The 14,525-nt window shown below is 55.6% G+C and overlaps 1 protein-coding gene across 1 annotated transcript in view; it reads left to right on the top strand.

The window, feature by feature from the left end:
* Nucleotides 1-779: 779 nt before the first annotated feature.
* The window catches only part of LOC144590895 (PHD finger protein 1-like), a 53,861-nt gene continuing 40,115 nt past the window's right edge, over nt 780-14,525 (top strand). Inside the window, exons 1-4 of the mRNA XM_078395258.1 lie at nt 780-951; nt 3,889-3,969; nt 4,700-4,795; nt 7,810-7,907. Coding sequence (XP_078251384.1) covers nt 780-951; nt 3,889-3,969; nt 4,700-4,795; nt 7,810-7,907 — 447 coding nt within the window. The remainder of the gene's footprint in view (nt 952-3,888; nt 3,970-4,699; nt 4,796-7,809; nt 7,908-14,525) is intronic.

Below are 14,525 nucleotides of genomic sequence, written 5' to 3'. Positions count from 1 at the left end.
CTGATCATCCAGCTCAGTATCCCGTACCTGCCTTCTCTCCATACCCCCTGAACCCTTTAGCCACAAGGGCCACATCTAACTCCCTCTTAAATATAGCCAATGAACCGGCCTCAACTACCTTCTGTGGCAGAGAATTCCACAGACTCACCACTCTCTGTGTGAAGAAATGTTTTCTCATCTCGGTCCTAAAAGACTTCCCCCTTATCCTTAAGCTGTGACCCCTGGTTCTGGACTTCCCCAACATCGGGAACAATCTTCCCGCATCTAGCCTCTCCAACCCCTTAAGAATTTAATATGTTTCTATAAGATCCCCCCTCAGTCTTCTAAATTCCAGCGAGTACAAGCCCAGTCTATCCAGTCTTTCTTCATATGAAAGTCCCGCCATCCCAGGGATCAATCTGGTGAACCTTCTCTGTACTCCCTCTAGGCTAGAATGTCTTTCCTCAGGTTAGGAGACCAAAACTGTATGCAATACTCCAGCATTTTGTGTCCATTTTAGGACCCGGATGAGGATTAGACTAGATTGGTAGACACAGAACGCTGGAGTAACTCAGCGGGTCAGGCAGCATCTCTGGAGAGAAGGAATGGGTGACGTTTCGGGTCGAGACCCTTCTTCAGACTGGACTAGGACTAGACGAGACTCGGGCTAGACGTGGACTGGGCTGGGCTAGACTACAGTGGGCTTATCTCTGTGATCTTTGTCCTGTTTCTCCCTCGTGCAGTTCTGAGGCTGAGTGTCTCTCCTTCCCTCAGCAGTCCCTCCTCGCCCACCCAGCACCATGGAGGCTGATGGGAGGAGGGTCAAGGGGCAAGCGGAGCCGCCCCAGGGTGTCGGCGGGCAAGAGGAGAGGCCGAGGGGCCCCCCAGGGTGCCCACCCGCGACTGTGGGTGGGTCAGGACGTGCTGGCACGCTGGAGCGATGGGCTGCTGTACCTAGGCAAGGTCCGCAAGGTGGGTTCAAATCCCGTCCCCTCCTGTACCCGCCCCATCCCACCCCACCCGGTCCCACCCCACCCTGTCCCACCCCGTCCCATCCCACCCCACCCCACCCTGTCCCACCCCGTCCTGTCCAACCCCACCCCGTCCCACCCCACCCCGTCCCACCCCACCCCGTCCCAACCCACACCGTCAACCCCACCCCGTCCCACCCCACCCCGTCCCGTCCCACCCCACCCCGTCCCGTCCCACCCCACCCCGTCCCACCCCACCCCGTCCCACCCCCCCCCACCGCGTCCCACCCCACCCCGTCCCGTCCCACCCCGTCCCACCCCGCCCTGTCCCACCCCGCCCCTGTCCCACCCCACCCCGTCCCACCCAACCCCACCCCCGCCCCACCCCGCCCTGTCCCACCCCCACCCCGTCCCGTCCCACCCCGTCCCACCCCACCCCGTCCCACCCCTCCCCGTCCCACCCCACCCCACCCCTCCTCGTCCCACCCCGTCCCACCCCACCCCGTCCCACCCCACCCCGTCCCACCCCACCCCTCCCCGTCCCACCCCACCCCTCCCCGTCCCCCCCCACCCCTCCCCGTCCCCACCCCACCCCACCCGTCCCACCCCACCCACCCGTCCCACCCCACCCACCCGTCCCACCCCCACCCCGTCCCACCCCACCCCTCCCCGTCCCACCCCACCCCGTCCCACCCCCACCCCTCCCCGTCCCACCCCACCCCGTCCCACCCCACCCCGTCCCACCCCACCCCACCCCGTCCCACCCCCACCCCACCCCTCCCCGTCCCACCCCCACCCCTCCCCGTCCCACCCCACCCCACCCGTCCCACCCCACCCCGTCCCACCCCACCCCTCCCCCGTCCCACCCCACCCCGTCCCACCCCACCCCTCCCCGTCCCACCCCACCCCTCCCCGTCCCACCCCCGTCCCACCCCGTCCCACCCCACCCCGTCCCGTCCCACCCCGCCCCACCCTACCCCGTCCCACCCACCCCACCCCACCCCTCCCCGTCCCACCCCGTCCCGTCCCACCCCACCCCGTCCCGTCCCACCCCGCCCCACCCCACCCCGTCCCACCACGTCCCACCCAACCCCACCCCGTCCCACCCCACCCCACCCATCCCCGTCCCACCCCGTCCCGTCCCACCCCACCCCGTCCCACCCCACCCCACCCCGTCCCACCCCACCCCGTCCCCACTCCGTCCCACCCCACCCCGTCCCGTCCCACCCCGTCCTGTCCAACCCCACCCCGTCCCACCCCGTCCCATCCCACCCCACCCCACCCTGTCCCACCCCGTCCTGTCCAACCCCACCCCGTCCCACCCCACCCCGTCCCACCCCACCCCGTCCCAACCCACACCGTCAACCCACCCCGTCCCACCCCACCCCGTCCCGTCCCACCCCACCCCGTCCCGTCCCACCCCACCCCGTCCCACCCCACCCCGTCCCACCCCCCCCACCGCGTCCCACCCCACCCCACCCCGTCCCACCCCGCCCTGTCCCACCCCGCCCTGTCCCACCCCACCCCGTCCCACCCAACCCCACCCCGCCCCACCCCGCCCTGTCCCACCCCACCCGTCCCGTCCCACCCCCGTCCCACCCCACCCCGTCCCACCCCTCCCCGTCCCACCCCCACCCACCCCTCCTCGTCCCACCCCGTCCCACCCCACCCCCGTCCCACCCCACCCCGTCCCACCCCCCCACCCCCTCCCCGTCCCACCCCCACCCCCTCCCCCCGTCCCACCCCCACCCCTCCCCGTCCCACCCCACCCCCACCCGTCCCACCCCACCCACCCGTCCCCCACCCCCACCCACCCGTCCCACCCCACCCCGTCCCACCCCACCCCTCCCCGTCCCACCCCACCCCCGTCCCACCCCACCCCTCCCCGTCCCACCCCCACCCCCGTCCCACCCCCACCCCGTCCCACCCCCACCCCACCCCGTCCCACCCCACCCCACCCCTCCCCGTCCCACCCCCACCCCTCCCCGTCCCACCCTACCCCACCCCGTCCCACCCCCACCCCGTCCCACCCCACCCCTCCCCGTCCCACCCCACCCCGTCCCACCCCACCCCTCCCCGTCCCCACCCCACCCCTCCCCGTCCCACCCCGTCCCACCCCCACCCCGTCCCGTCCCACCCGGCCCCACCCTACCCCGTCCCACCCCACCCCCACCCCACCCCTCCCCGTCCCACCCCGTCCCGTCCCACCCCCGTCCCACCCCACCCCGTCCCGTCCCACCCCACCCCCAGTCCCCCACCACGTCCCACCCAACCCCACCCCGTCCCACCCCACCCCACCCATCCCCGTCCCACCCCGTCCCGTCCCACCCCACCCCGTCCCACCCCCACCCCACCCCGTCCCACCCCACCCCGTCCCCCACTCCGTCCCACCCCACCCCGTCCCGTCCCACCCCGTCCCACCCCACCCCGTCCACCCACCCCGTCCCGTCCCACCCCGTCCCACCCCACCCCTCCCGCCCCACCCCACCCCACCCCACCCCACCCCTCCCGTCCCACCCCGTCCCGTCCCACCCCGTCCCACCCCACCCGTCCCACCCCACCCCGTCCCGTCCCACCCCGTCCCACCCCACCCCGTCCCAGCCCACCCCACCCTGTCCCACCCCGTCCCCACCCCCACCCCATCCCGCCCCGTCCCACCCCCACCCCGTCCCAACCCTCCCCGTCCCACCCCGTCCCACCCCACCCCGTCCCATCCCACCCCGCCCCACCCCACCCCACCCCATCCCACCCCACCCCGTCCCGTCCCCACCCCGTCCCATCCCACCCCCTTTACACCCCCACCCCGTCCCACCCTGTCCCACCCCACCCCACCCTGTCCCCACGCCGTCCCACCCCACCTCCCGGGCCTGTTTCCGCGCTGTATCTCTAAACTAAACTAAACTAACACATGTCCGCCCGTCTGTGACCCCACACACAGGTGGACCGTGGAAACAGATATGCCTGGTTCGCTTTGAGGATAATTCCGAGTTCTGGGAGATGTGGAAGGACATCTATCCCCGTAAGTATCCAACATCCCCTCTCCCCCTCCCCCCCCACTCCCCCCCCCCTCCCCACCTCTCCCACCGCCTCTCCTCCCCACCCTCTGCCCCCCCTCCTCCCCCTCCTTTCCCCCCCTCCTCTCCTCCCCTCTCTCCCCCCGCTCTCCCTCCCCCCTCTCCTCCCCCCCCCTCCTCCCCTCCTCCTCCTCCCCCCCCTCCTCCCCTCCTCTCCTCCCCCCCTCTCCTCTCCCCTCTCCTCCCCCCCTCTCTCCCCCTTCTCTCTCCCCCTTCTCTCTCCCCCCTCCCCTCCCCCTTACCCCCCTCTACCCCCCTCCCTCTCCCTCCCTCAGAAACGTATCCAATTCTTAAAGGATTGGACGGGCTAGATGCAAGAAAAATGTTCCCGATGTTGGGGAAATCCAGAACCAGGGGGTCACACAGTTTAAGAATAAGGGGGAGGCCATTTAGGACTGAGATGAGGAGAAGCTTTTTCAGTTGTGAATCTGTGGGATTCTCTGCCACAGAAGGTAGTGGAGGCCAATTCACTGGATGTTTTCAAGAGAGAGTTAGATTCAGCTCTTAGGGCTAACGGAATCAAGGCGATATGGGGAGAAGGCAGGAACGGGGTACTGATTGTGGACGGTCAGCCGTGATCACATTGAATGGCGGCGCTGTCTCGAAGGGCCGAGTGGCCTCCTCCTGCACCAGTTGTCTGTGTTTCTCACACAGTGTGTGTCTCTGTGCTTCCAGCTGCTCTCCCTGGCATGGAAGGTGTTTGCTGTTTGTGTGGCGATTCCACCCCCACCCAGACCAACCTGATCGTTAATTGTGGAAAGTGCAATCAAGGTGAGGACAGGTAACGTAGAACGCAGGCCCTTCGGCCCACCGAGTCCGTACTGCCCCCGAGGCCAAGTTACCTACATTAATCTCCTTTCAGTTCAGTTTAGAGATACAGCGCGGAAACAGGCCCTTCGGCCCACCGAGTCCGTACTGCCCCCGGGTCCAAGTTACCTACATTAATCTCCTTTCAGTTCAGTTTAGAGATACAGCGCGGAAACAGGCCCTTCGGCCCACCGAGTCCGTACTGCCCCCGGTGCCAAGTTACACAAATTACACATTTTCCCTAAGCGCATCACCTTTGATCTCTCGTTTCCACACCTTGCCCTTCCTTATCTCCGTGCCTCCCTCCCCCCTGACTCTCAGTCTGAAGAAGGGTCTCGACCCGAAACGTCGCCCATTCCTTCTCTCCAGAGATGCTGCCCGACCTGCTGAGTTACTCCAGCGTTGTGTGTCTGTTATCTCCTTTTAGTTTAGTTTAGAGATACAACGCGGAAACAGGCCCTTCGGCCCACCGAGCCCGCACTGCACATGATGCTAAGTTAAACTAACCTGCTTTTAGTTTAGATTCGTTTCGAGATACAGGGGCGGTCACGGTGGCGCAGCGGTAGAGTTGCTGCCTTACAGCGCCAGAGACCCAGGTTCGATCCCGACCACGGGCGCTGTCTGTACGGAGTTTGTCCGTTCTCCCCGTGACCTGCGTGGGTTTTCCCCGAGATCTCCGGTCTCCTCCCGCACTCCAAAGACGTGCAGGTTTGTAGGTTATTTGGCTTGGTATAAATGTAAATTTTTCTCAGTATTTCTTAGTAGGATAGTGTTAGTGTGCAGGGATCGCTGGTCGGCGCGGATTCGCCTTTTTCCGCGCTGTATCTCTAAACTAAACTAAACTAAAAGATACAGCGCGGAAAACAGGCCCTTCGGCCCGCAGTGTCCATGCCCAACATGATGCTGTTGAACCTATCTCCTTTAGTTTAGTTTAGAGATGCAGTGTGGAAACAGGCCCTTCGGCCCACCGAGTCCACGCCGACCAGCGATCCCCGCGCACTAACACTATCCCACGCACACTGGGGACAATTTACAAATTTACCAAAGCCAATTAGCCTACGAACCTCCACGTCTTTGGAGGGGGGGAGGAAACCGGAGCACCTGGAGAAAACCCACGGGGAGAACGTACAAACTCCGTACAGACAGCGCCCGTAGTCAGGATCAAAGTCTTTCACATTTTGACCTTTGGAGAGTGGTGGGGGGGTGGGGGGGGGAAGGTTTTCCGGTGGCGCAGCGGTAGAGTTGCTGCCTTACAGCGAATGCAACGCCGGAGACTCAGGTTCGATCCTGACTACGGGCGCCGTCTGTACGGAGTTTGTACGTTCTCCCCGTGACCTGCGTGGGTTTTCTCCGAGATCTTTGGTTTCCTTCCACACTCCAAAGACGTACAGGTATGTAGGTTAATTGGCTGGGCAAATGTAAAAATTGTCCCTAGTGGGTGTAGGATAGTGTTAGTGTGCGGGGATCGCTGGGCGGCACGGACCCGGTGGGCCGAAGGGCCTGTTTCCGCGCTGTATCTCTAAATCTAAAATCTAAAATCTACCTCATCTGTGCCTCTCATTCTGCTGCTGTGACTGATGACAATGGCATCATGGGTATGATGGGCCGAAGGGCCTGTTCCTAAACTTCAGCGAGCACAGGCCCACTGCCGTCAAAGGCTCATCGCATGTCAAAGCTTTTCACTGTACCTCGGTACACGTGACAATAAACTGAACTGAACGGAAGCCACTCATTCCTGGGATCGTTCTTGTGAGCCTCCTCTGGGACCCTCTCCAGAGCCAGCACTTCCTTCCTCAGATACGGGGCCCAAAATGGCTGACAACACTTCAAATGCGGCCTTCCAGAGCCGCAACATTTCATCCCTGTTTTTTGTACTCTAGTCCTCTCGAAATAAATGCTAGCATTGCGTTTGCCTTCCTGACAACCGATTCCACTTCCAAATTATAGAGCCTCGGCATTAAATCCTTGCTTCTACACTGCATTGGGCATTTAGTGTAGTCTAGTTTAGAGATACAGCGTGACAAGATCATACCAATGGATTCAAGGTTGTTTTTGCTAGGAGATACAAAAGGAATAATACCAAAGCTAAGTTTGGATAAACATCAGGAAAGATTTCTCAAAATATCATTAGCAGTAGCAAAAAAATGTGTTGCGGTCACATGGAAAGAACAAAATGAAATAAGATTTGAAAGATGGCATGCAGAAATGCGGAGTTGTATCCCATTAGAAAAAGCAACGTACAATCTGAGAAATGGATATGACTTCTTTTTGAAGGTGTGGAACCCATTCATGGCAAAGCTAGGATTAAGAATAGGAAGTAGTTAAATTCAGGATTGCTTTGATACCTAACAAGAATTTAAAAAGAAATTACTCGGAAGTGACTCCCTCGGGACTCCAGGTTTTTCTTTTTCTTTCTTTCTTCTGCTTTTTCTTTTTCCTTCTTTTGAACTGGGGGGTGGGGGGGGGGGGTGGGGGGGGGGGTGGGGGGGAGGGGAGAAAAATACAGAACAATACGTGTATAATCGAAGTTATAGGTCAGTGACTATTGTTTACTAAGGAATGTAAAATGTATAACGTATGGGTTCTGTTAAAACTGAAATAAAATATTTTTAAAAAAAGAAAAAAAAAGAGATACAGCGTGGATACAGGCCATTCGGCCCACCGATTACGCACCGACCAGCGATCCCCGCACACTGACACCATCCTACACACACTGGGGACAATTTTACACCTTCGCCAAGCCAATAAACCTGCAAACCCGCTCGTCTTTGGAGTGTGGATGTCGACGCTAAATCTCGGAGTAAACCCACGGGGAGAACGTGCAAACTCCGCGCAGACAGCGCCCGTAGTCGGGATGGAACCCGGGTCTCTGGCGCCGTGAGGCAGCAGTTGTACCGCTGCGCCACCGTGCTGTTTCTGGGCTGGGCCTGGCTCTGATGATCAGCCCTCTCTCTCTCTCTCTCTCCTCGCTCTCTCAGGGTATCACCAGCAGTGCCACGCACCCCCCATCGACACGGACTCCCCCGCACACACCCGCTGGATCTGCCGACCGTGTGTCTTTGCTGTGGCCACCAAGGTAAGACCGGGGTCTCAACCCACCGCGTGGTCGTAGTTCATCAGCTCATCGTTCACAGTCCATGGTCATAGTCCAGTTCACAGTTCCTGAGTTCACTGTTCCTGAGTTCACTGTTCATGAGTTCACTGTTCATGAGTTCACTGTTCATGAGTCCTCAGTTCATGACTCCTCGGTTCATGGGTCCTCGGTTCATGAGTCCTCAGTTCATGAGTCCTCGATTCATGGGTCTCGGTTCATGAGTCCTCGGTTCATGAGTCCTCGGTTCATGGGTCCTCGGTTCATGTGTCCTCGGTTCATGAGTCCTCGGTTCATGGGTCCTCGGTTCATGAGTCCTCGGTTCATGGGTCCTCGGTTCATGGGTCCTCGGTTCATGGGTCCTCGGTTCATGAGTCCTCGGTTCATGGGTCCTCGGTTCATGGGTCCTCGGTTCATGCGTCCTCGGTTCATGAGTCCTCGGTTCATGAGACCTCGGTTCATGAGTCCTCGGTTCATGGGTCCTCGGTTCATGGGTCCTCGGTTCATGAGTCCTCGGTTCATGTGTCCTCGGTTCATGGGTCCTCGGTTCATGAGTCCTCGGTTCATGAGTCCTCGGTTCATGGGTCCTCGGTTCATGGGTCCTCGGTTCACAGTCCACAGTTCATCAGTCCACAGTTCATCAGTCCACAGTTCATCAGTTCATCAGTCCACATTTCGTCAGTTCACAGTTCGTCAGTCCACAGTTCATCAGTCCACAGTTCATCAGTCCACAGTTCATCAGTCCACAGTTCATCTGTCCACAGTTCACCAGTTCACAGTCCACAGTTCATCAGCCCACAGTTCATCAGTCCACAGTTCATCAGTCCATAGTTCATCAGTCCACAGTTCATCAGTCCACAGTTCACGGTTCATCAGTCCACCGTTCATCAGTCCACAGTTCATCAGTCCACAGTTCATCAGTCCACAGTTCACCAGTCCACAGTTCATCAGTCCACAATTCATCAATCCACAGTTCATCAGTTCACAGTTCATCAGTTCACAGTTCACTAGTCCACAGTTCATCAGTCCGCAGTTTATCAGTCTCAGTTCATCAGTCCACAGTTCATCAGTCCATCAGTTCACAGTTCATCAGTCCATAGTTCATCAGTTCACAGTTCATCAGTCCACAGTTCATCAGTCCATCAGTTCACAGTTCATCAGTCCACAGTTCACCAGTTCACAGTTCATCAGTCCACAGTTCATCAGTCCACAGTTCATCAGTCCACAGTTCACCAGTTCACAGTCCACAGTTCATCAGTCCACAGTTCATCAGTCCACAGTTCATCAGTTCATCAGTCCACATTTCGTCAGTTCACAGTTCGTCAGTCCACAGTTCGTCAATCCACAGTTCATCAGTCCACAGTTCATCAGTCCACAGTTCATCAGTCCACAGTTCACCAGTTAGACAATAGACAATAGACAATAGACAATAGGTGCAGGAGTAGGCCAATCAGCCCTTCGAGCCAGCACCGCCATTCAATGCGATCATGGCTGATCACTCTCAATCAGTACCCCGTTCCTGCCTTCTCCCCATACCCCCTCACTCCGCTATCCTTAAGAGCTCTATCCAGCTCTCTCTTGAAAGCATCCAACGAACTGGCCTCCACTGCCTTCTGAGGCAGAGAATTCCACACCTTCACCACCCTCTGACTGAAAAAGTTCTTCCTCATCTCCGTTCTAAATGGCCTACCCCTTATTCTTAAACTGTGGCCCCTTGTTCTGGACTCCCCCAACATTGGGAACATGTTATCTGCCTCTAATGTGTCCAATCCCCTAATTATCTTATATGTTTCAATAAGATCCCCCCTCATCCTTCTAAATTCCAGTGTATACAAGCCCAATCGCTCCAGCCTTTCAACATACGACAGCCCCGCCATTCCGGGAATTAACCTAGTGAACCTACGCTGCACGCCCTCCATAGCAAGAATATCCTTCCTCAAATTTGGAGACCAAAACTGCACACAGTACTCCAGGTGCGGTCTCACCAGGGCCCGGTACAACTGTAGAAGGACCTCTTTGCTCCTATACTCAACTCCTCTTGTTACGAAGGCCAACATTCCATTGGCTTTCTTCACTGCCTGCTGTACCTGCATGCTTCCTTTCATTGACTGATGCACTAGGACACCCTGATCTCGTTGAACTCCCCCTCCTCCTAACTTGACACCATTCAGATAATAATCTGCCTTTCTATTCTTACTTCCAAAGTGAATAACCTCACACTTATCTACATTAAACTGCATCTGCCATGTATCCGCCCACTCACACAACCTGTCCAAGTCACCCTGCAGCCTTATTGCATCTTCCTCACAATTCACACTACCCCCCAACTTAGTATCATCTGCAAATTTGCTAATGGTACTTTTAATCCCTTCGTCCAAGTCATTAATGTATATCGTAAATAGCTGGGGTCCCAGCACCGAACCTTGCGGTACCCCACTGGTCACTGCCTGCCATTCCGAAAGGGACCCATTTATCCCCATTCTTTGCTTTCTGTCTGTCAACCAATTTTCTATCCATGTCAGTACCCTACCCCCAATACCATGTGCCCTAATTTTGCCCACTAATCTCCTATGTGGGACCTTGTCGAAGGCTTTCTGAAAGTCGAGGTACACCACATCCACTGACTCTCCCTTGTCAATTTTCCTAGTTACATCCTCAAAAAATTCCAGTAGATTTGTCAAGCATGATTTCCCCTTCGTAAATCCATGCTGACTCGGAATGATCCCATTACTGCTATCCAAATGCTCAGCAATTTCGTCTTTTATAATTGACTCCAGCATCTTCCCCACCACTGATGTCAGACTAACTGGTCTATAATTACCCGTTTTCTCTCTCCCTCCTTTCTTAAAAAGTGGGATAACATTTGCTATCCTCCAATCCACAGGAACATGATCCTGAATCTATAGAACATTGAAAAATGATCTCCAATGCTTCCACTATTTCTAGAGCCACCTCCTTAAGTACTCTGGGATGCAGACCATCAGGCCCTGGGGATTTATCAGCCTTCAGTCCCATCAGTCTACCCAAAACCATTTCCTGCCTAATGTGGATTTCTTTCAGTTCCTCCATCACCCTAGGTTCTCCGGCCCCTAGAACATTTGGGAGATTGTGTGTATCTTCCTCAGTGAAGACAGATCCAAAGTAACGGTTTAACTCGTCTGCCATTTCTTTGTTCCCCATAATAAATTCCCCTGCTTCTGTCTTCAAGGGACCCACATTTGCCTTGACTATTTTTTTCCTCTTCACGTACCTAAAAAAACTTTTGCTATCCTCCTTTATATTATTGGCTAGTTTACCCTCGTACCTCATCTTTTCTCCCCGTATTGCCTTTTTAGTTAACTTTTGTTGCTCTTTAAAAGAGTCCCAATCCTCTGTCTTCCCACTCTTCTTTGCTATGTTATACTTCCTCTCCTTAATTTTTATGCTGTCCCTGACTTCCCTTGTCAGCCACAGGTGTCTCTTACTCCCCTTAGAGTCTTTCCACCTCTTTGGAATAAATTGATCCTGCAACCTCTGCATTATTCCCAGGAATACCTGCCATTGCTGTTCTACCGTCTTCCCTGCTAGGGCCTCCTTCCAATCAATTTTGGCCAGCTCCTGCCTCATGCCTCTGTAATCCCCTTTGCTATACTGTAATACCGACACTTCCGATTTTCCCTTCTGCCTTTCCATTTGCAGAGTAAAACTTATCATGTTGTGATCACTGCCTCCTAATGGCTCTTTTACCTCTAGTCCCCTTATCAGATCAGGATCATTACACAACACTAAATCCAGAATTGCCTTCTCCCTGGTAGGCTCCAGTACAAGCTGTTCTAAGAATCCATCTCGAAGGCACTCTACAAACTCTCTTTCCTGGGGTCCATTTCCAACCTGATTTTCCCAGTCTACCTGCATGTTGAAATCTCCCATAACCACCGTAGCATTACATTTTTGACACGCCAATTTTATCTCCTGATTCAACTTGCACCCTATGTCGAGGCTACTGTTTGGGGGCCTATAGATAACTCCCATTAGGGTCTTTTTACCCTTACAATTTCTCATTTCTATCCATACTGATTCAACATCTCCTGATTCTATGTCACCCCTTGCAAGGGAATGAATATCATTCCTTACCATCAGAGCAACCCCACCCCCTCTGCCCACCTGTCTGTCTTTTCTATACGTTGTGTACCCCTGAATATTCAGTTCCCAGCCCTGGTCCTCTTGTAGCCATGTCTCAGTGATCCCTACAACTTCATACTTGCCCATGACTAACTGAGCCTCAAGCTCATCCACTTTATTTTTTATACTACGCGCATTTAAGTACAACACTTTAACTTCTGTATTTACCTCCCCTCTCACATCGTTCACAATTGGCCCTGCCCTTAATTTCTTTTCCACTCTAGAACTTCTGTTCCCATTCTTCCGAGAGTCTTTTGCAATATCTCCTGTATTCCCTTTTACCTCATCTTCATATTCACAATTTGTTAACCCCTCCCCCCCACTACTTAGATTAAAGCCACAGGTGTCACACTAGCAAACCTGCCTGCCAGAATGTTTGTCCCCCTGCTGTCACAGTCCACAGTTCATCAGTCCACAGTTCATCAGTCCACAGTTCATCAGTCCACAGTTCATCGTCTACAGTTCATCAGTCCACAGGTTCATGAGTCCTCGGTTCATGGGTCCTCGGTTCATGGGTCCTCGGTTCATGAGTCCTCGGTTCATGGGTCCTCGGTTCATGGGTCCTCGGTTCATGAGTCCTCGGTTCATGGGTCCTCGGTTCATGTGTCCTCGGTTCATGAGTCCTCGGTTCATGGGTCCTCGGTTCATGTGTCCTCGGTTCATGAGTCCTCGGTTCATGGGTCCTCGGTTCATGGGTCCTCGGTTCATGGGTCCTCGGTTCATGAGTCCTCGGTTCATGGGTCCTCGGTTCATGAGTCCTCGGTTCATGAGTCCTCGGTTCATGGGTCCTCGGTTCATGGGTCCTCGGTTCATGAGTCCTCGGTTCATGAGCCCTCGGTTCATGAGCCCTCGGTTCATGGGTCCTCGGTTCATGGGTCCTTGGTTCATGGGTCCTCGGTTCATGAGTTCACGTGTTCACAGTCCACAGTTCATCAGTCCATCAGTCCACAGTTCATCAGTCCACAGTTCACAGTTCATCAGTCCACAGTTCATCAGTTCATCAGTCCACAGTTCATCAGTCCACAGTTCATCAGTCCACAGACCACAGTTCATCAGTCCACAGTTCATCAGTTCATCAGTTCACAGTTCACAGTTCATCAGTCCACAGTTCATTAGTCCACAGTTCATCAGTCCACAGTTCATCAGTCCACAGTTCATCAGTTCATCAGTCCACAGTTCATCAGTCCACATTTCATCAGACCACAGTCCACAGTTCATCAGTCCACAGTTTATCAGTTCATCAGTTCACAGTTCATCAGTTCACAGTTCATCAGTCCACAGTTCACCAGTCCAAAGTTCATCAGTCCACAGTTCATCAGTCCACAGTTCATCAGTCCACAGTTCATCAGTCCACAGTTCATCAGTCCGCAGTTCATCAGTCCACAGTTCATCAGTCCACAGTTCACCAGTTCACAGTTCATCAGTCCACAGTTCATCAGTCCACATTTCGTCAGTTCGTCAGTCCACAGTTCATCAGTCCACAGTTCATCAGTCCACAGTTCATCAGTCCACAGTTCATCAGTCCACAGTTCACCAGTTCACAGTCCACAGTTCGTCAGTCCACAGTTCATCAGTCCACAGTTCATCAGTCCACAGTTCATCAGTCCACAGTTCATCAGTCCACAGGTTCATGGGTCCTCGGTTCATGGGTCCTCGGTTCATGAGTCCTCGGTCCATGGGTCCTCGGTTCATGGGTCCTCGGTTCATGGGTCCTCGGTTCATGAGACCTCCGTTCATGAATCCTCAGTTCATGAGTCCTCGGTTCATGGGTCCTCGGTTCATGGGTCCTCGGTTCATGGGCCCTCGGTTCATGGGTCCTCGGTTCATGGGTCCTCGGTTCATGAGTCCTCGGTTCATGGGTCCTCGGTTCATGGGTCCTCGGTTCATGAGTCCTCGGTTCATGGGTCCTCGGTTCATGTGTCCTCGGTTTATGAGTCCTCGGTTCATGGGTCCTCGGTTCATGTGTCCTCGGTTCATGAGTCCTCGGTTCATGGGTCCTCGGTTCATGGGTCCTCGGTTCATGGGTCCTCGGTTCATGAGTCCTCGGTTCATGAGTCCTCGGTTCATGAGTCCTCGGTTCATGGGTCCTCATGGGTCCTCGGTTCATGGGTCCTCGGTTCATGGGTCCTCGGGTCATGAGTTCACGTGTTCACAGTCCACAGTTCATCAGTCCATCAGTCCACAGTTCATCAGTCCACAGTTCATCAGTCTCAGTTCATCAGTCCACAGTTCACAGTTCACAGTTCATCAGTCCACAGTTCATCAGTTCATCAGTCCACAGTTCATCAGTCCACAGTTCATCAGTCCACAGACCACAGTTCATCAGTCCACAGTTCATCAGTTCACAGTTCATCAGTCCACAGTACATCAGTCCACAGTTCATTAATCCACAGTTCATCAGTCCACAGTTCATCAGTCCACAGTTCATCAGTTCATCAGTCC

Source organism: Rhinoraja longicauda, unplaced genomic scaffold (genome assembly GCF_053455715.1).
Source record: "Rhinoraja longicauda isolate Sanriku21f unplaced genomic scaffold, sRhiLon1.1 Scf000380, whole genome shotgun sequence".
Classification (NCBI taxonomy): domain Eukaryota; kingdom Metazoa; phylum Chordata; class Chondrichthyes; order Rajiformes; family Arhynchobatidae; genus Rhinoraja; species Rhinoraja longicauda.
The sequence above is the reverse complement of the archived record's forward strand: the minus strand, read 5'-3'. Positions and strand labels throughout refer to the sequence as shown.